The sequence below is a fragment of the Ursus arctos genome, unplaced genomic scaffold, assembly GCF_023065955.2.
Source record: "Ursus arctos isolate Adak ecotype North America unplaced genomic scaffold, UrsArc2.0 scaffold_22, whole genome shotgun sequence".
NCBI lineage: Eukaryota > Metazoa > Chordata > Mammalia > Carnivora > Ursidae > Ursus > Ursus arctos.
Genome location: NW_026622897.1, coordinates 52,002,015 through 52,023,468, shown reverse-complemented (window position 1 = coordinate 52,023,468; position 21,454 = coordinate 52,002,015). Strand labels below are relative to the sequence as shown.

The 21,454-nt window shown below is 36.2% G+C and overlaps 1 protein-coding gene across 27 annotated transcripts in view; it reads left to right on the top strand.

Moving 5' to 3' along the window:
- The window catches only part of EMSY (EMSY transcriptional repressor, BRCA2 interacting), a 97,793-nt gene that overhangs the window by 6,316 nt on the left and 70,023 nt on the right, over positions 1 to 21,454 (top strand). For 9 of the 27 annotated variants that reach the window (XM_048217105.2, XM_048217112.2, XM_026518138.4 and 6 more), the window contains exons 3-9: positions 1,105 to 1,204; positions 2,681 to 2,755; positions 4,087 to 4,128; positions 7,595 to 7,770; positions 9,385 to 9,537; positions 12,109 to 12,368; positions 20,651 to 20,927. In XM_048217105.2, the coding sequence (XP_048073062.1) occupies positions 1,105 to 1,204; positions 2,681 to 2,755; positions 4,087 to 4,128; positions 7,595 to 7,770; positions 9,385 to 9,537; positions 12,109 to 12,368; positions 20,651 to 20,927 (1,083 nt within the window). The remainder of the gene's footprint in view (positions 1 to 1,104; positions 1,205 to 2,680; positions 2,756 to 4,086; positions 4,129 to 7,594; positions 7,771 to 9,384; positions 9,538 to 12,108; positions 12,369 to 20,650; positions 20,928 to 21,454) is intronic. The other 18 variants (XM_057316601.1, XM_057316599.1, XM_048217110.2 and 15 more) reach the window with 5 other exon arrangements.

Here is a 21,454-nt window from a genome sequence, read left to right as displayed (position 1 = left end):
TTAGCTGCTTTTCTGGGCTCAGCTCAGATGGCTGGGTCTCTCTCCCTGTGGCCTTTGATCTGGGGCTTCTTCACAGCTTGGTTATCTCAAGGTTTCAAGAGAGCAAGGCCCTGCGGGCAAATGGTAGTAAGGTTCTGTTTGCATCATGTATGCTGATGTTCCACTGGCCAAGGCAAGTCACATGCTAAGCCCAAAGTCAGTGTGGGGAGGGACTATATGAAGTAGTACAATTCCCAAGGAGTGCGCTGGGAGGCAGGCATGGTTCATGGGGAGCCAGTGAGGACATTTTGCTTTTATATCTTAAACAGTATTGGAGACTGACAGTTTCATTTCATAATGGTTATTGCTGTGGGATGATAGTGAAATGAAACTGTCTGGTGTTAGGGTTCAATATATTGTATCCTAGTTGCTATAAGAGCAACTCATGCTTCCCAACCGGTCTTAGTCATTTCGATGGTAGATGCAGAGGATCTTAGATCTGGAAGATACCTTTGATGTCTCTTCTAGATAAAGAAATTGAGGTTCAAGGGTGAGAAAGAACTTGCCCAGCGTCACACAACTAGTAGTGGGAGTGCTGGAGCCAGAATCTGGTCATTTGACTCTTGTTCTAGGAGTTTTTCTATTTTGCAGTACTCATGGTATTATCAAACCCCGGAGGGAGGTAGAATGTAGTTTGAATTCTAGGCAGGGCTAAGGAATTGTATTTCAAGGATTGGTCATTGTAGGTACCTGTCAGTAGAGCTAAAAATTTCTTTTATCAGCCTTGTATCATTTGGAGCCTTTTCCCAATTGTTGGTGGCATCTGAGTTAAATGTTCTTCAGTGATAATGTGTGAGATAAAATATTTACCATTAGATTTTTCTCCCTAAACATTTTGTACACGTGACTTCGGTGAAGCAATAAAAAAAAAAAAAAAGATATACAATTATTTAAGCCACATTTTAATCAATGCTCTTCGATAAAATTTTTGAGAGGAACTTTTAAAATTTTGTGTATTGATTTTTTTTATTGATTTCTAGGTTTTTTGCCCTAAGTTTCACTATATGTAGCCACAGTATTAAAATATTGAAGGCCTATCTTGATAAAATAATTTTCTTCTTCTAGAATTGGAGGCATATGCTGGAGTTATCAGTGCACTTCGGGCACAGGGGGATCTCACCAAGGAAAAGAAAGATCTTCTTGGAGAACTCTCAAAAGTTCTTAGGTAAATTATCATAAAAGTTTGTGAGATATGACTCTAGAAATTTCATTTTGAGGGGTTTTAATACTTTTCATTCTCAAGTTGAAGACAGAGGTGTTCAAGTTGTCGGTACTTAGATGTCTCATCCCAGTTGTGTGCTTTGTTACAGTAAGTTATGTAATTTATCATTTATTCTGTAATCAGAAAGGGTATAAGGCAGGTTATTTTAGATTAGGGTCAACTGGGAAGGGGAGGTATTTTTGACATGGATGAAGGAAAGGAGCTGGTAGCAACAAGATCTGAAGACTTGGAGTGGCCCAGTTGCATTTGTTGGGAGGAAAGAAGGAGATACTAGGAAGTTGTTGTCTTAATTTATAGAAATGGGTGGATTTTATATAGTCATAGCCCTGTAGACAGTTTATCCCCTCAGTTTCCTGCTAGAGTGGCACTTGAATCTGTTAAAAAATTCTAATGAATGGAATTCTTTGATACCTTGTCTTGATCCATTCTGACATCTTGAGCTTTCTCAGAAAATGTTGTTTTAACGGAGGTTTCCTTTCAACATTTAAAACCATTTTGTCGTATCCTTTTTTTAAAATGAAAATAGGGAAGAGTCTTTTCCTGTATTTGGTTGACATTAATATTAAGTCAAATCCTTAATCTTATTGTCCTCATATGTAACGACTTATATATTTTTTTTGTTTGCTGTTTCTATTTCCTCGTAAATCTGCTTTCCAGCCCCTTAACTATTTTAGTCTGTGATATAGATTTAGCTTAAGCAGTAAAGATTACAATTTGAAGAGTGGTTATTCATTTTATTGAATATTTACGAATGGAATGGGTGTAGCCTTTTTCCACTTGTTTAGTATTAACTTTACGTATACTTAATCAGGATCAACATAAGCACATTTTTACTGTAAAGGTAACATAGTGTAAGGTAGAAGACATACAGCTGAAGTGTTGAGTAATAAGGGAGTAATGTCCTGGTGTCAAATTTCACAGCATATAGCCACAGGAAACAGATTATCTTGCCACTTTTGTTTCTTTATTATATTCACTGAACATAAAATTATAGACTCTTAAGCTTTAGAAAGGACTTTGGAAGACTTTCTTCTAAGTGCCAAAATCCTCTTAGTAACCACGATTAGGGGTCATACAGTGGCTCCTTGCATATTTAGATAACAGGAACCTCTGCTAATCTTGAACATGGTCTGACATTTCTGAGTTTTGGAAGTAATGACTTGATATGAAGCTGATTTGTCATCCTGTGATTTCTAATTTGCAACTAATTCTTTCTGCAGTTATAGAATCACTATGAACCCTTTTCTGTGATTTTAATTAAAGCATCTGAAGATATATTTTAGGCCCCGTCTATATCTTTTCACAAATCAATCTTGTCCTCCCACTTCCCCAAGCAAAATGTTGACTTAAACATTAATAAAAGTATAGAAAAGAGCTGCCTGCTTGGCAGAGTTCTATAATGGCTATTTTTTTTCATAGCATCTCAACAGAGCGCCACCGTGCTGAAGTTCGGAGAGCAGTAAACGATGAACGGTTAACAACAATTGCACATAAGTAAGCCATTAGTCATACAACCCCTGATTTTTTATGACGTAGTATAACGTAGTTTTGAAACAGTCTTCCTATTGTATAGCAGGTTCCTGAGTCTTTTATCTTAATAGTAATATTTCTATACTCAGGGATCCTGACCATAGAGGTGTTAACTGTTTATTCAGTTGGTTATGTTTTTGCATTTGGTTAGGCAAGCTTTAAGTACTCAGGTCAAATCCCGTTACCATGTGATCTCTGCATAAAAGGCCACCACAGTTTAGCAGATGATTCACTTACTTAAAGCAAAGTTCAGTAATGAAGTAGTATCTGACAGCCCCTTAGAGGTTCTTTGTAATGGTATTTGGTATATATATTACTTTATAAATAGGCATTATAAATTTTTTAACTGACTAATATTTCATGTATTTTGAGATTCAGAAAAAAGATAGTAAGAATATATGTTCTGGTTTTAAGAAATATGAATATAACGTATCTTAATTTACTTTAAAAAAGCCAACAAAATAAAATTATAAAGGATTCTTATCAAATTGTTTCCAGATCGTTGTAACTATTTGACAGATGGGGTGGAGGGTGGTGGAGGACTAAGGGCAGGGATCAAACATTAGTAGAGTACTTATGGAGATAGTGCCTCCTAAAGAATAGAAAGGAACAGAAATTATCCTTAAATGTTAATGCAAGATGACAGGCACATTTCATTAAAAATAAGATATACTACAGTATAACTCATTTTTTATTTTTATGTTTTAACGTGAAATAAAACTAAAGGAAAAAATTCAGTGCATTTCCATAATGTGATAGTGTGTTTAAACCAATTGGCAGTATTTGAATTGACCCTGTAGATCCATAGCTTCATGTTGTGCTTCGCTGTTCCTCATTTTACTTAACTTATAAAATGGGGTGCTACCTTTTTCATTGCATAGTTTGAAAGTTGAGGTATCTGGATTTTGAGATTTTTTCAGTGGTGGGTGTGTATGCACTGCAGAAGTTTGGAATTTTTCCACTAGAGATGTTAAGTATATAGTTGTCAGGCCAACATGGTTGAAACATTCAAATATTAATGTGTTCCTTCAATTTGTTTTAAACTTTTGAATTGGGATGCTCTAAAAATAATAACTGAATCTAGATTCTAATTTGAGAAGGTAATAGGAAACTTGTGTGCTAGGTAATAAAGTAGTAAACAATAGCTTACATTCAGAGGCACTTAGAGACAAAGTTAGTGCCTTTAAAAGCATTGGAAAAATATTGTGGGGCAATTAGTTGTAAGTTGATGCATCAGTTTCATACTTAAAGGATAACATTTATTTAGTCTCCTTTTCCTTTTTTCCCCTTTAAAGAATGAATTTATCCTTATATTTGGGTGAAAGACCAAGTTACAGGTATGCAAATAGGTTATTATTATTTCAGGCTTTTTCTTGTTATTATTTCAAAATTGAAGCTCTCAATTATTCAGGGGCACGTGTTCCCATTTACGAATTAACAGTGCCCTCTGCTTTTCCTTCTCTTCCCCTCCTCCCCCTCCTAATACTGCCCACCCTTTAGCCATTTTGCTGCTTGGGAGTACCTCTAGTCAGAGGGTGGGAAGGGAGAGGAGGTGAAAATTTTAATTAGTCATTTAACTCCTTGTTAGTTGTCCTGGAAATGGTTTGGTGGATGAATTTACAAGTATTTGCCAAAGTATTTTTGGATATTATGTGGATTTCTTTAATCTGTTTGACCTCTCCCTTTCCCTCCTCTCTCTATTAGCATGGATAATTGAGAGTTGGCTTTTATCTGCCTGTGTTTCCTTTTTTCTCTCCTTTCTGATTTCTTTAATACATGAATTTAATTTTCTGAGAAGTTTACTTCAGCATATAATTTTAAAAGCTTCTTAGGTCTCTCTGTACTCCTGTTTTTAATATTTTATGCTGTGGTTTTAGTTTGAGTAGGTGTCATATTTTACTTGTTGAGCCCAGGGGTTGGTGAGTGTGGAATGGTGAGGAAGGCGTAGATCCCTTATTCTCTACATCTCCTCTGCCCTCTTTTCCTCAGAAGTAGCAACAGAACCTAAGTCCAAAGATTATCTGTAGGATGGCTTCATACTCTGAGCCCGAAAAAAGCAACTGGAGCCAAGGAGGAATGCATCTGAACTGACTACATTCCCTTTCTCCTCTCCCTTCCCTCCCCCACTCAAAATCGCAGCTTAGGCCAGAAGGAATGTGGTTGAAAGGTGAAGAGAAAGCCGAGAAGATTGAGCACAAAGGAGGTGGAGACAAAAGGAGCAGGGTGTCTGGGATCAAAGAAAAGCCTTGCTTATGGCCTGAAGCATAACACGTGTTTATTATTTGGCACCAGACCATTTATTAAGTTTGATACTGGAATTCAGTTTTTTTGAAACATGTCAGAATATTATAATATTAAAGCCTGGAATGTCAAGGGGCTTCGGAGTTTTTAATTGTGCCACTCTTACCAGCATTTTCTCTATCGTTCAAAGAAAGTGGCTATCTGCAATTATTGTTCTCTTGAACTCCTTCCCCATAAGCTAAACATTCATAGGATACTGTGTGAGTTTCTATACGAGGGTAGAGGGTTTTTTTTGCCAGTGCCTTGCATACCAAAGGATGTGGGGACCCAGGTAGTTTCATTAGTATCCTGTTAGATTTCTCAGGAAAGGGGCTGGAGCAAGGTTTCAACCTCCCTTGCCATCCTTAATTTCAGTAGAGAAGTGATCCTTACATTGAAATTTAGGTACTCCAGGGAAGCCCTGGAGTAAGATGTTTACAAAAATCTGTAAAATTCAGTTTAGATGATTTGTGCAACTAATGCATATTTACACCCTCATTACTAAGCAAATAGGAATTTTTGATCTAATTCTAACATAATTTTTCACTTACTTAAAAAAAGTTTGAGCATGTTTGCATGAGTAGAAATTTGGAAGATTTACAGATCTTTTTTTAAAAGTTGCAGTTGTGTCTTTTGCACTGCAAATTCTCTCTTTTCAATAGCGAATATTCATGTGTTTCAAATTATTAATCTTCCATAATTTCTGCCACCATTTAAACAATGCACCAGGTAAGTGTAGACAGCACTTTATTTGTGTGTAAACGATCACCTAGCAAATTTACTGGTGATGTTCTAATAAAATGATAGCAAAATAAGAGTAAGCCAAGAAAATTCTAAATAGCTTTTAGAATTTTTTCCTTTGACAATGAGCCATAGCACATTTCTGTTTCTCTTTTCTTGTTTATACCATTCTATGTTTCGGAACTAGTGTCAATTTGAGATTATATGATAAATTTATGGAATTAATTGGGGTTTTAGGAGCTCTTTTTTCCCTTGTTTTAGGTAGGACTGGTTAAACAGCCTGTTTCTCCTAGTAACCCAGCTAGATTCATCAACTCCCAGAAATTCCTTTCTGAAATGAATGTAAATCCTTTTCAAGTTGTAAAGAATTTATTTGTTCCATTCAGGGAAATTTGGTAGTAATTAGACAACAGTGCCCAATTAGTATAAATCAAAGGCAAACGTTAGACATAAAATCCTTTTGAAAAATTTTATGCTTTCTACTTGTGGTGTGGAACAAATGTCAGTAGTATGATGTATGCTTGTTGAAGGAAACATTCAGCGGCTGTGTGACCTTAGGGAAGTTATTTAACCTCTCAGTGACTCAGTTTCTCCATCCACAAAATAGAGATGATAATATTACCAATTTCATAGGATTATTGAGGAAATTCTGACTTAATACATAGAAAATGTTTAGAACAGTGCCTGACATAGAAAAATTGCTTAGTTGCTGTTAACTACCATCATCATCATCATCATTATCATTATTCCATTATCCACTAACAAGGGCTTTTGTGTACGCTATCTAAGTATGAAGAATCAGTGGACATTTTGAGTCTTAAGCCCTAGTTTGGGTTGTAGAATCTTTGGTTTGGAAAAGATGCAGAAATATTTCTGATTTAGTAAAGAGATTGATTAATTGATTCTGGGTAAATTTTAAACCTTGACACTAATCATTAGAAGTGATGAAGCTGCCTTTTGTGGAGCCAGATCAAGAGAAGTGACACAATTGTCTTTTCATATTTCAACCATATTTCAGTTGGATTCCTGGGATAAAATTTACTCAGGTTTAGAGTAGAGAAACAGAATAGTGTCTGCTTAGGAGGGTGGGTCAGTGGCTTCAAATACTTCTTAGAGTGAAGAGTGGTGTATGTAAAATTAACGTAGGGGCAGGTGTCTTCCAGTGACCTCAGGTCTGGTCTGTTTTTTAACAGGAAGGATACTGATATAACACATCATCAGTGACACATGCAGCAGCCCTCTTCTCTCCCTCCATACTTAGTCTCCCTCGTTTACTGCCTCAGTTTCCCTTGTTTGAAAGCCTTAGAACCTCTGGCCATGCAGGCAGTTAGATTATTTTTGCAAAGGTTCAGTGAATTCTGTCCTCAATTATTAAAGAAAATCTAATTTTAAAAATTACAAGTACTTTTTACCTTTTTAGTTGAATTACAAAATTAAGTTCTAAAAGTTAGTAGGTGTACTAGTTTTCATTAGCAATGCCAGATTAAACTAATGAAAATAATGTCAATATTTAGAAGGCATAGGAAAATTTTTCATAGTTTCAATTGTGTTAATTATAAGATTCGGATTATAGAATAAAATGTGTAAGAACTTAAGTGTGTGTGAAATCCCTTGAATTCTGATAATTACTCATAATTTTGATTTTTGCTTGCTTAAAATAAAGCCTCTCCTATTCACTCAGGATACTTTTTATACTTCAAAAAGTTACATTTGCTTGAGAAAATAGTTGATTCATTTTTAGTGATTGAGAACCCTTGTAGCAGCGTTTTCTTTTTTGTTTAGTATGTCTGGACCTAATAGCTCTTCAGAATGGTCCATTGAGGGTCGTCGCTTGGTTCCACTGATGCCCCGGTTGGTTCCCCAAACCGCCTTCACTGTAACAGCTAACGCTGTTGCCAATGCAGCTGTCCAGCACAATGCGTCTCTTCCAGTGCCTGCAGAAACAGGAAGCAAGGAAGGTGAGTAGAAAACTGTTTCTGTGTGTGAAGATGACTTTTCTCAAATTCTTCAAGAAAAGGTGTCCTGTTTTTCATCTGTTTTTAATCCCAGTGTCTGAAGGTTGCAAAACACAGTGAGCAACTCTTATTCTGAAAGTAGAAACTGTTAAGTTTTTAGTCTCATTCAAAACTAAATCTCCCTTTTGTTAAAAGTGTGAATTCTGTTAATCACAAAATTGCAAAAAGCCTTCTTGAAGTGATTTTTTGGTATCAGTGTATCTTGTTAGAAGTGGATAAAAGGCCTTAATGGGTGACATGGAAAATAAATGGTGGAATGCTGGAGAAAGATGCCTAACTGATTACTTCGACAATAAAACTCTGTTTTTATCTTCTGGAATCAATGGTATATGGTGCTTCTCTGTTCTAGTCAGTGTTCTGAATCCATTAGGGACTGATTACCTGGCAGAGGAGAAGGCTTTCTTATTGTTATTAATCTAGTAATTGACATGTGCTTTACAAATTCTTGAATTCTTTTGAGGTCACCAAGAGTAAAATTAAATTTGAGAGCGCATTTTTGGATTGATTCTAGTAGCCGAGTTTGGTGTTGCTTGAAAATAACCCTGAAAATAATGCAGTTGTCAAATTACTTTGGGGAACTGTTGTTTCTTGCTTAGCAGTGGGTTGTGGAGCAGAGCGAGACACTCTTCACGCATGCCAGACTCTGTTTTAGGCTGAAGGAAGTTATATTTGTATTGTAAGAGCCAGGTACCAATGTACAAATTTGGCCTCCACTGAGTTCCTGTTTTCTTTGTTGTAGGAGAGGTATCTTTCTTCTCTTCCCACTTTTACGTTTTCTATCCACCAACTGTCTGGAAGAGTGAAAAGAATACAGGATTTCCAATAGTCAAATCTTGTGTTTGAGTCCTAGTTAGCGATTTCCTAGCTATGTGACCTCCAGCAACCCTTAGCGTCTGTGAACCTTAGGTTCCTCATCTTTAAAATGAGGATGTGGTGTTGTACGAATTAGTGGTAATATATGGAAAGGATTTAGCATAGTGCATGGTACTCAGTAAATGGTACCTTATGAACTATTCTTGCTTCTTGTTGTTATTCAAGAAATTGACATATGATGTCATTACTTTAGTTGAGTTATTGTTGCACTGCTTGGATGGCAAGTGACTAGTAAGTTGTTTTATAATAAAGTAACCTTGCTATGTTGGAAATTGCCATGGTTAGGGAAAAATTATGCATCACTCCATCATTGGTGCTACTATCAGTATTAAAAGGGAATACAAGTACGTGCCTTTTGTCTAACTCCTGCCATGAATGAAAAATTATTTTTATTTTTCTCAGTATAGTTTTAAACTTGATTTCTTTGTAACTTTGCTCTTCTCCATTGGCAGTGTCACCTGCAGACCAGCTATTAAATACTTGAGGAAAACCCAGTGAAGTGATGATTTTCAGGAAGGGTTATTAATACCTTTTAACCTAATGGACCTAATACTTAGTAATGGCCTCTAACTTCTGATCACGTGAAAATGTTAAAATTGGCCTGCAGTAAAAAAATTATTTTTCTGTATATGCGTGGACAGTTTTGGTGAAAGTTAACAGCAAACTTTTTTATCGTTCCTTCAGTAGTGGTTTGCTATTCCTACACAAGTACCACGTCAACCCCAACCTCTACCCCTGTTCCAAGTGGCAGCATAGCAACGGTTAAGTCTCCAAGACCTGCCAGTCCTGCCTCCAATGTAGTTGTCTTGCCAAGTGGAAGTACTGTTTATGTCAAAAGTAAGTGATATTCTCAGTGTTATCAGGGCCATCTTGGCTAAATGCTGCAACATAGGCTCTGATTAGATCTTCCTTCCTGGATTAAATCATCGGTCCACTGGCTATTAGCAGTGGTTAGTTTTTGAAGGTTGTAAATTCCTTTCTTTACACGTGACTGGGTATATATTGCTTTTTAATCAGTTCCGGGGGTTGAAAAATTTACTTCTTTTTTGTTTTCTGTGGGAAATCTGCCTTGAACAGTGCTGTCTTCCAAGTATTCACTTGTTTTGATTGTCATGGAATAGAAATGTGAATGGAAACTGAAGAAATGTGCTTATGTGATTTATTCAGTGTTTACTCCTATAATTGTAATCTTTGTAATTTTTTAAAAAATATTTATTTAGCATATCATCCAACTGTTACATTCAGCGATACATTCTAGAGAGTCCATCTTTTATATTTCTAGTTGACTGTAAGCTTTTGAAATTTATTTGCAGTTTTTAACCCCTTGATTCTATCCTGTGGAACAGTTTAATATCCAGGTCATTTTTTGGTTTTAGTGTCTATGTGTCAATACTATTTTGCTTTTGTTATCAGCTGGAGATTATTAATATTTGATTTTCATTTTTCTCAATATAGTTATAAACTTGATTTCTTTGTAAGTTTTAGAGGTAGAGTTTGCTGTTTTAGGAATGATTTTAGGTCATTGTCAGCCTTATTTAAATTAAAGTCTAAAAATTGAAGGTATAAGGAGTTATATTTTATTAACAATTCCATGAGTCATGCTGTATACTTTTTTTTTTTGTATGTTGCAAAGTTTTATGTTTTGTTCACTTGATTTTTAAAAAAAAAAGTCTACAAAAACAGTTGAGGCTTTAGTTCATAAAGAAAAAACTAAGAATCTATAACTATTAAGTTTATATCTGATTTCTGTAGATTTAGCGGAGGGTGATTGTAAGAGATCTATTTTTTTTAATTCTTTTTTTAAAGTTTATTTTTGTTAATCTCTGCACCCAATATGGGGCTTGAACTCACGTACCTGAGATCGAGAGTCATATGCTATTCCGAACCAGTCAGGCATCCCGCAATCTTCTTTTTTTTTTTTAAAACATTTTTTTTTTTTAAAGATTTTATTTATATATTCGACAGAGATAGAGACAGCCAGCGAGAGAGGGAACACAAGCAGGGGGAGTGGGAGAGGAAGAAGCAGGCTCCTAGCGGAGGAGCCTGATGTGGGGCTTGATCCCATAATGCCGGGATCACGCCCTGAGCCGAAGGCAGACGCTTAACCTCTGTGCCACCCAGGCGCCCCTTTTTTTTAAACATTTTTTAAAACATTGAAAGTGAATCCCAAACCCGAGGAAACCTTTTCACATAAAATGTAGCTTGAAATAATAGGAAGTTTATTGCTTTATTATTGCAACATTAGTTTGAGATATAATCATTCATTAATCTAGCTTCATATGTGCAAGGCACTGTGCCAGGGAAACAAACCAATAAGTCTTAGTCATGGCCCTCGGGGAGCCCCTTAATAATGGGAGATGTGCAGACCGACAGCCACATTGCCATGGGGTAAGTGATACAGAAGAGAATATACAAAGTGTTTAAGCTCAGAGGAGATGTGGCTTAGTTTTGCTTAGAGGAGTAAGGAAGAGCATCACTGAGGAGACGGTTTGCAGGATGATGACGAGTTCACTGTTGGTAGGTAGTATTCCCCAAAGAACAGTAGTGTATAGAGACTCTGGTTGGATAGAATGTGATAAAGTGGCTTTGGGGAATGGTGAGCAGTTCAGTGTACCAGGATTATAGGGGTGCACAGGGTTGGGTGGAATAGGGTATAGTTGACCCTTGAGCAATGTGGGACTTAAGGGTGCTGACTTCCTGTGCAGTCAAAAGTCTGCATATAACTTGACTCCCCAAAAACTTAACTACTAATAGTCTATAGGGACCAGAAGTCTTACTGATAGCATAAACAGTTCAATAACACATATTTCGTATATGTATTATATACTGTATTCTTACCATAAAGTAAGCTAGAGAAAGCGTTACTAAGAAAATCGTAAAGGAGAGGAAAGAAAAACATTTACAGTAATGTACTGTATTTATCGAACAAAATGCACATATTGGTGGACCTGCGCTGTTGGAACCTGTGTTTGACGGTCAGCTGTATTGCGTTCTTGGAAGGCTGTAGAACCTTGAATGATGTAGTAATGATTTAAGTGCCTCGTCTTGTAGGGAGATAAAAACTACTTAAGGATTTAAGGCAAGGCATTGACACAGGTAGATGTGAGATTCTATAACTGGCAGTAGGATGGAGGGTAGAAATGGAGTGATTGGAAGCGTGGACACCTTTTAGGAGGTTGCTAAAATACAGTCAGGAGATAAGAAGGCCTGACATAGCCCCAGGGTTAAAGAAAGGAGGAAAGGCATTCAGAGAAAACTTCTGAGGGAGGATTGATAGGCCTTAGTGTTTGTTTGGGCATGAGGCAAAGGGAGAGGTCAAGGATGACTGATGACACAAAGCTTTAAAATGAAGTATAAAATACAGGGTTAGATAGTGATAAATACAACCAAATTGTCATTGCCTTTTAGGTGTTAGCTGTTCAGATGAAGATGAAAAACCTAGAAAACGAAGGCGAACAAATTCTTCTAGCTCCTCCCCCGTTGTCCTAAAGGAAGTTCCAAAGGCTGTTGTTCCAGTCTCAAAGACGATCACTGTGCCTGTGAGTGGCAGTCCCAAGATGAGCAACATCATGCAGAGCATTGCCAACTCCTTACCGCCCCACATGTCTCCTGTGAAAATAACCTTCACCAAACCATCAACACAGACGACAAACACAACAACACAGAAGGTATGTGCGGGAGGGAGTCTCTGTATGCCAATTGCTGTTTCCATCTCTTTCAGTCAGTATGATTCAGATTTAACGAACATGCACTGAGTGCTTACTATGTGCTTGGCATTATGCTGGGAATGATCAGGTCTCTTACTTTATTTCTGCACAGAAAGCTTTAGGATAGGTATTACTAATTCACTTTTTATAGATGAGGCTCAGAGATGCCAAATGACTTGCCTAATGTCACACAGCCAGCAGATCTCATACTTCTAAGACTTTTGTTCTATTTTATTATTATAATGATATTTGGGAAAAAAATATAAGATTTTTTTTACCTGTATATGGATAACTTTACCTTTAGGAATTCAGTTTTTACTTTGCCAGAGTAACAGAGCTGTCAGAAGTGGGTGTTTTATAGAAGAAAGGAAAGATACGATTAAGTGAATAATTATTGTTGCCTTCTTTTTTTATTCTTTGTATGCTATCTTTAGTTCTTTCCTAAACTCTTCTCAGTATATTCAGATCATCAGTATTCTGTCAGTTGTACGTTATTAGAACCCTCTAACTTTCCATACTAATCTGGATGCTGATGGCATCCTAGGCTTTTTGCACACCTGTATTTCTGGGGTCTCCCTTCACCATCATTCTGATAGTCCTTCTTTGTTTATTACTCATTTGCTGGAACACCCTCTGGTAGCTTCTTGGTGTATGGGTGGATGGAAGGTAAATTTTTTGAGACCTTGTATGGTGGACTGAAAATGTCTTTATTTTACTCTCCCACTTTCTTGATGGTTTAGGTAAAGTATTTTTCAGGTTGGAGGTTCTTTTCCCTGTAATTTTGAAGATATTGCTCCATTGGCTGTTGCCTTCAGTATTGCTTTTGAGAAGCCCAATGCCATTTTAATTTCAGCTTTTTCTCTTTGAAAACTCTTGATAACTTTCAGAGTTCTGAAATTTCAAGGTAATTTTTCTTGGTGTGGGTCTTTATTTTATCCATTGGTGCACACTCAGTGGTCCCTTTCACTCTAGACACTCATGTCCTTCAGTTCTGGTGAATTACTTGAATTATTTCCTAGATTTTTCTGTGTTCTCTCTTTTTGGATCAACTATTTAGGATGTCGAACTGCCTGGATTTATCCTTGCTTTCTTTTCTTTTCTCCCATTTTCCATTTGTTTGCTTTTTCTTTCTGCTATAACATAGTGGTTGAAAACCTGGATTTTTGGAACTAGACTTCTGAATTTGAATCTCAGTTTTTGCCACTTACTAGTTTTGTTACTATTGGGAAACTAAATTCTGGAATTAAATTTTCTTATTTGAAAAACAGGGAAAACAATCTATAAGGTTTTGGGGTATAAATAAATGAGATAATGAATATAAAACTGTTAGAATAGAGCCTAGCATATAGTAAATGCTCTGTATTATTTTCTTTATCCTTTAATGTTATCCTTCACTACTTTTCTGTATTTGTCATTTTTGCTATCATACTTTAAATTTCCTTTTTTTTTTTTTTTTTAAAGATTTTATTTATATATTCGACAGAGATAGAGACAGCCAGCGAGAGAGGGAACACAAGCAGGGGGAGTGGGAGAGGAAGAAGCAGGCTCCTAGTGGAGGAGCCTGATGTGGGGCTCGATCCCAGAACGCCGGGATCACGCCCTGAGCCGAAGGCAGACGCTTAACCGCTGTGCCACCCAGGCGCCCCCATACTTTAAATTTCTGATAACTCTTTCTTGATGTCTGAAAATTCCTTTTTTTAAAAAACAGCATCTTGTTCTTTCATAAAATCACTGTATTGTGATAGATACTCATGACTTTTTTTTGATATTTTATTCTTTCATGTTTTCTCTCTTACCTGTAAGTTCCTTTTATCTATTTGTTTTGATCTGTTTCATTTTAGAGTTTTCTTAAATGCCAGCTATCTGTGTGCTTATATATAAATATGGGCAGTAAAAGCTGACAGAAAGCTGTATGTATAGCGTGGGGCATGTTGGCTGGTGACTTTCATTGTAGGTTGACCTAGCTGGGCTGTTTTGTGGAGAAAAACCCACTACCCCTTTACCTCTGTCAGTTATCATTGTCATTAGGGCTTTATCATGGACTGGTCAGATTTCCTCAGAGAAGAATTTTTCAGTCTCCTCCCTAGAATAGTTAGCCAGTCTGCCTGTATTTGGGGAGTAAATGAAGGGAACAGGCTAGATAGTCTCACCGTTCAGTATATAAACTTCACTTAACCCGTCTGTAGCGCAGTACTCAGCCCCCTTGGCCCAGTGTTAGCAAATTCTCTTGGATTCAACCTCTCCCTCAAGAGAATAAATTCCTAGTCTTCCTTTAGGATGGGAGAGGATAGCTGTAGATCTAAATGCTGCTTTACATCGATTTTCAACTAATTTTCCTTTCTCTAGTGCCACTTTTGCTCCCACGTAAGACATATCTCATGCTCGAGTCTTTCTGGGGTTCTCTGGTTTCCACTTTCGAGGTTATGCTTGATTGATTACTACTTATCTGTTTTCTAGTTTACAGAACTTCACAGCTTGGTACCTTCTTTTCATTTTGACTTTAGGGTTTACATGCCTCTTCCCCTTTAAAAAAAATCCCTTCATACCATTTTAGAGGGATTTGGGGGAAGGAATGGAGGTACTTCTTATCTTCAGCAGGTGATCTTTCCCACCTTTGAACCCTCAGATACACAATAACTTTCATTTAAAGAACCTTCTGAGTTTTCTGGAAGATGTCATTATATAATACACGAGAAATTATTTTCTTAGTAAACCATAAGCAATAATGAGCTGATCTGTGGAATATAATTCTATTCTCAGTTTTAGGATGAGGCATTATAGTATAGTGTTAAAATCAAGCAAGAATTTTTGTAGTCAGGGAGGCCTGGGTTGGGTTGGAACCCCTGCTCTTCTAGTATGACCTGAGATAAATTAGTCTTTCTAAATCTGTTTTCTGTGAGATGAGAAAAATGCCAATCTTAAAAAGTTATTGTGAGGATTAAATGAGACTGGGTATTTTAAAGTACAGCAGTAGGTATGTACTCAAAAAAAAATACTGGCTCACTTTCCTTGCTGGTATTTTATGTAAGGCAGTGTTTTATTTATTTGCACTGTTGAGAATGAGCTCTTCCAAAATGAATTCATCAATTAACTGGAGCTTACACTTTTATATGTAGAAATTGACTATTTTTGATGACTTTTTAAATGTTACACTGAACATGATTTTTGCATTTGTATTTGATGACTCCAAGGTAATCCTTCTGAATATCACTTTTTATATAATAATATAATATAGATATTGCTTTCTGGACTAGCCCTATATTAAGGATTATCAGCCTGCTATACTCTTATGAGTTTATAAGTCTACTTACTGTAATTTTTTACTTGCCTTTTTTTGCTGGGACTTATGTATCTGTAATTCTTCTATCTTCCTCCTTCTCATCTACTCTTTTAATTTGGTATTTGAGAAATAGTGTCATGAAGTTAGAGCTAAAAGAGCACCCATCTCCCATCCATGTCTTTATGTTCCCTTACTTGTTTTATTTTTATTTATTATACCTATAACCGGTTGACATCATATTATATATTTATTCATTTCCCATTTCTCCCATAGGGTGTATGTTGCTGAGGGTGGATACTTTATCTTATTCATCACTGTATTCCCTAGTATTTAGAATAGTTCATGACACATAGACGGTGTTAATTAATGTTTGTTGAATGAATGAATGAATGAAAAAATGAATAAATAGATCTGACTCTGCCACCTCTCATGAGCCTCAGTTTCCTCATAAAACAAAGATCACAGTATTTACTTCCTAGAGTTATCAGGGTAACTACATGAGATGATTCATGGAGAGTACTTAACATAGTGCATATGATGCATGCTAAGTAAATGTCACCTAACATTATTAACTTTTGAATCTTCTTTGGTAGACATATATAAAAATAGTTGTAAAAGAGGGAAGGTTCACCTGTAAGTGAAGTTAACATTTTTTGTTTTGTTTTGATTCAATGACTTTATCTTATTTTTATTTTTGTTTTCTCTTCGGAATTGCCAATTGAGAATGGATAGTCGAGGTTGTCATACATATTGATGCTTATAAGAGGGCATATTTATCTCCAAGGTCATATGAACCATACCAGGAGAGTCCAAGCTCAGAACCTTAGATTTGTCCTACTGTACCTAAAAAATAAACATGTAAAACAAATTAAATTAAAAATAAGACTCATTCATTCCACAAATATTTACTGAGTATCTACTATGTTCCGTAGGCAAAATTATACTTTTTTATTTCATGTGTACCCAGTGCCATTGGTTTTGTTACTTCTTGGACAAGCCGAGTATGGTAGCACTAATAGATATTCTTTGGGATTTTTGTTTGTTTTTTGTTTTCCTTCTGCTGGGTAATTGGACTTCTTTGAAATTTCTGTAAGGCTGTTTTCATTATTGCATTCACCTTGGATTTCTCACAAATCCTGTGTAAGTCAACTTAGGAATTATTTTAGGTAAAATGACTTTTACATTAAGTATAATTCTTTATGAATTTGTGGACTTGATTCAAATTCAAGTAGGTCATATATTTTCAGGGTAGACAAATTTCCACCTATGTTAATGTGGTGCCTTCATTTTAAGTTTAACATTGGTACAGCACTTATATGAACAAAGCAACAAAATATAGCTTTATGCTTTCACGTGCTTGATTGATATTTTTCATTTTATCCTTAGGGTGCAAGTCCCAGCACTCTTAAGGAGTTTTTGTGAGTGCTAGAAGGTCAGTAATTTGAATTATGGCCTGAATAAACACTGTTTGGTTCACTTGGTTTCAAAATCCCTGTATTTCCCCTGTTGTAATTCGTAACTTTAAAGTACAAGTAAATTTTCTTTAGGGTGGATCTCTAATTTTAGATAACTCCTTTTCAGATCAGAAATCAACATGCAGACTGAAATCTTAAAATATATTTTATCATTTGTATCTGTAGCCTAAAACATGCTCTTAAAGACCTCTAGATTTATTTTGCTGAAATTTTGTCTTAATGTTAGAAGCCTACATGGATACTCTAGTTTTAACATCGGAAATAGTTGACGCAAGTGTGAATGCTTCCCCTTCCCTTGCCCATGACAGACATTGTTAATTGATTGTGGTATACTTTTCTTCCACACCTTGGTGAATCCTTATCTGTGTCGCAGAGTCCTTATAAACGCTGCTCCAGGAAGCTACTACTATGAGTTCAGAATTGGCAAATGTGAAACCTAATTGCCATTACCACTAAAATTGGTTTGACTGTGGTAGTAGCTATGAGTTCTTTAGATTCTCAGGCATATCAGAGTTTGGGAAAAAGATATATAGCATTTTTTAATGAAACAAAAAAAGAATACATAAAATATATTTCCAGATTGACCTATAACACCCTTACTGAATAGTAATAGTAAAATAATAACTACTGTTTGTTGACTGCCAGATATTGACCACCTGCTATGTGCCTAGCACTATGTTAGATGCTTCACATCATTATCTCATTTAATCCTTGTAATGATTTGAAAGGTAGGTATTATTATCCCTATTTTATAGATGAAAATTGGAGTTCAGAGATTTTAACTTGTCCAGGGGCCTGCCATTTGTCAGTGGCTGAAGCACAATTAAGCTCAGGGTATTTGACTCTTAAAATCTGGTCTTTTTACCATATTGGTCTACTACTTCTCGGTTTATATGATGGCTTATGATTGTTTTTGTCGTAATGCTATATAGGTACTTGCTGTTCGAGTCTATCTAGAAGTATGCTGGTCAACTCTATATAGATGTTTGCTGGTCAAGACTCAGATATCTCTCTTGAATCGTCAAATAATTAACAAACTGCTTAAAGTAGTGAATATCTAGTTACATCTTATAATTCTCCATGACACTGCAAATATATGATAATGATGATATAGTCAAAATAATGATGATATAGTCATTTTTGAGATGTTGGCACCGAGTGCAGACATCCTCAGTAAATTTTGACCAACTGATGTAAGATCAGGCCTTCTTTAGGACTAATACGAAAATGAAAGATAATTTCTCCCTTAATTTCTTTGGATTTTTCAAAACAGTTTTCTGCCCTAGATAGTTAGAGGTAATTTCGGTGAAAGAAGAGAAAGAAATTCTGCTCTGTTTTGGGTATCACCATACCACCATTATATAGAATAAAACTGTGATACTATAGGTTTGTAAATGATTTTTGTGTTCTCAACTGTAAAATGGGGATAATAATAGTGTCTGTGTCATAGGATTTTGGGGAGATTTAAATTTAGCCAATGAACATTAGCTCTAGGAGTTCATCTTGATTATGTTATTTTCCTTAGGCCTACCATTTCCCTATATCAACAAGTCCTATTGACTCTACCTCTTCAAAGAATCTGCATGTGATTATGGCTCTTTATTTCTACTACTAACACCCCAGTCCAAGCAGCCGCTGTCATTTCTTGCCTGCTCTACTGCAGTAGTTTCTTTACTAGTCTCACTGCTTCCATTCTTGCCACTCACCACATAGCTAGAATGATCTTTTAAAATATAAATCAAATTTTGTTGTTTCCCCACTTAAAATCCTTCTATGGCTTCCTATTGTACTTAGTATAAAATTTAAATCCTTTACTCTGGCTTATAAATTTGAGCTGGCCTTTCCTTACTTTGCCAACCCCTCCTTGCTCTATATACTTTTTGCTACACCGGGTTTCTTTCTGTTTTAAAATACATCAAGATTCCAGGGGTAGGTTCTTTGCTCCGTCCTGTTCTTTCTCATCTGAAATTCTTTGCCTCCCTATGTCTTCTACACTTTTCTAGCCATACAGGCTGACTTTGAAGTCTCTTTCCTGCTTCTTTTTTCCCTTCCATTCCCTGTATCAAGCTGCGAGCAAATCCTGTTGGTTTACCTTAAAGTATATTCAGAATCTGTTTACTTTTCACCCCTTCTGCTATAAACACTTTAGTCATGATCATCTCTGCTTGCTTTATTCCACGAGCATCCTAATTTGTCTCCCTGTTTCTACTACCTCTGCCCTACTGTACTTTTTAAGTTTACAGAAAAATTGAGATGATAGTACAGAGAATTCTCATATGTCTTACACTCAGTTTCCACTGTTCTTAACATTTTATATTACTATGGTACTTTGTTGTAATTAATGAACTAGTATTGATGCATTAGGATTAACTAAAGTCCGTGGTTATTCAGATTTCTTAACCCATTGTCTTCCTCTGTTCCCAGATACCACATTACAGTTACTTGTCATGCCTTCTTACGTTCCTCTTGGCTGTGAAAGTTTCTCAAGCCTTCTCTTGTGTTTGGCAGTTTTAAAGAACACTGGTCAAATATTTTGTAAGATGCTCCACTATTGGAGTTTGTCTGATGTTTTTCAAATGATTAGACTAGGATTTGCCATTTTTGGAAGGAAGACCACATTGATAAAGTGCCATTTTCATCATATCATATCAAGGGTATATAGCATCAACGTGATCTTCCATCACCTAGTCCCTCATTACTTCCCCGATTCTGTCTCCTAGTACTTCTCTGTGTCCTAAAATCCGATCCCATTCATTAGGTCCTTGAAGTTTAGTGAAGACACCAAGCTTGCTTCTGCCGCAGGTCCTTTTTATTTGCGCTTTCTGTGCCGTTGGATGCAGTTCCTCAAGGTGGCAACATGGTTCACAGCCCCGCTTCTAGTTTCTGCTCAAATGTGACCTTATCAGAGACATTTTCATTGAATACTGTATAAAAAATAGCATGGTACTCCTAATATTCTTTATTTCCTATCCTGCTTTATTGTCTCTTCCATTTATCTCCATATGACATATATTTACTTTTCTAATTTGTTTATTGTTTCCCTCCCCACCTATTAGAATTTAGCTCCATGGAAGTATGAACTTTGTCTGCTTTGTTCATTCCACTGTCCCCAGCATCTAGAACCATGCCTGGCACATAGTAGATGCTCAACAAATATTCATAAATGAATGATTATCCAAATTACTTTCTAGAAAGATTGTGTCCATTATACTCCCTAAGCAGTATATTGAAGTGCTTATTTCACTGTATCTTATACAGCATTGAACATTGTTTTTAAAAATATTTGGTTGGTAAAAATTGTTTCTTTTAAACATATTTTCATGATTGCTAGTAAAGGAAAGCTTACACATATTTTTAGTTGCAGATCTCTCTTTGATGAATTGTTTCTTCATATTTCATAAGCTATTTTTGGATTATATATAACTATGAGTCTAGATACATTAGTAGTATAGTGGGTTCATGAAAATAACTTATTTTTCCTTCCTTAGGTTATTATAGTGACCACATCACCAAGTTCAACCTTCGTGCCCAACATTCTCTCCAAATCCCATAACTATGCAGCAGTCACTAAGCTTGTACCAACATCAGTCATTGCTTCCACAACCCAGAAGCCACCAGTGGTTATAACTGCTTCACAGTCCTCCCTGGTCAGTAGTAGCAGCAGTGGCAGCAGCAGTTCTACACCATCACCTATTCCTAATACAGTTGCAGTAACAGCTGTGGTATCTTCCACACCATCTGTGGTCATGTCAACAGTAGCACAAGGTGAGTGGTGATATGCCATGTAATTCTGTACCTGTGATATATGGGAATTTTGAAGAAAACCATCTGGGTGTATTTTTCTGCTTTGGGTATGAAGATCCCTGCTTTTATATCAGAAATTACCACTCCCCTTACCCCAGTCTGAGACTGTCAAGATAGTGGGTTACTCAGTTTTCCTATATTAACATCTTTTCTCCAAGATTGTTTTTCCAAATACATAATACCTAATCATCTAGGCAATTAATATTTACAAAATGTACATTAATCCTGTCAACAACAAATTTCAAAGGGATATACAAATATCTTGAGTATAAGGATTTATTTATTTATTTATTTTAAAATATTTTTACTATTTTTAAGTAATCTCTACACCCAACATGGGGCTTGAACTTACAGCCCTGAGGTCAGGAGTCACATACTCTACTGACTGAGCCAGCCAGGTCCCCCCCAACGAAATTCTTAAATGAGGAACTTGAAATTACAGTTGACCTTTGAGCAACATAGGGATTAGGAGCACTGACCCCTGGCAC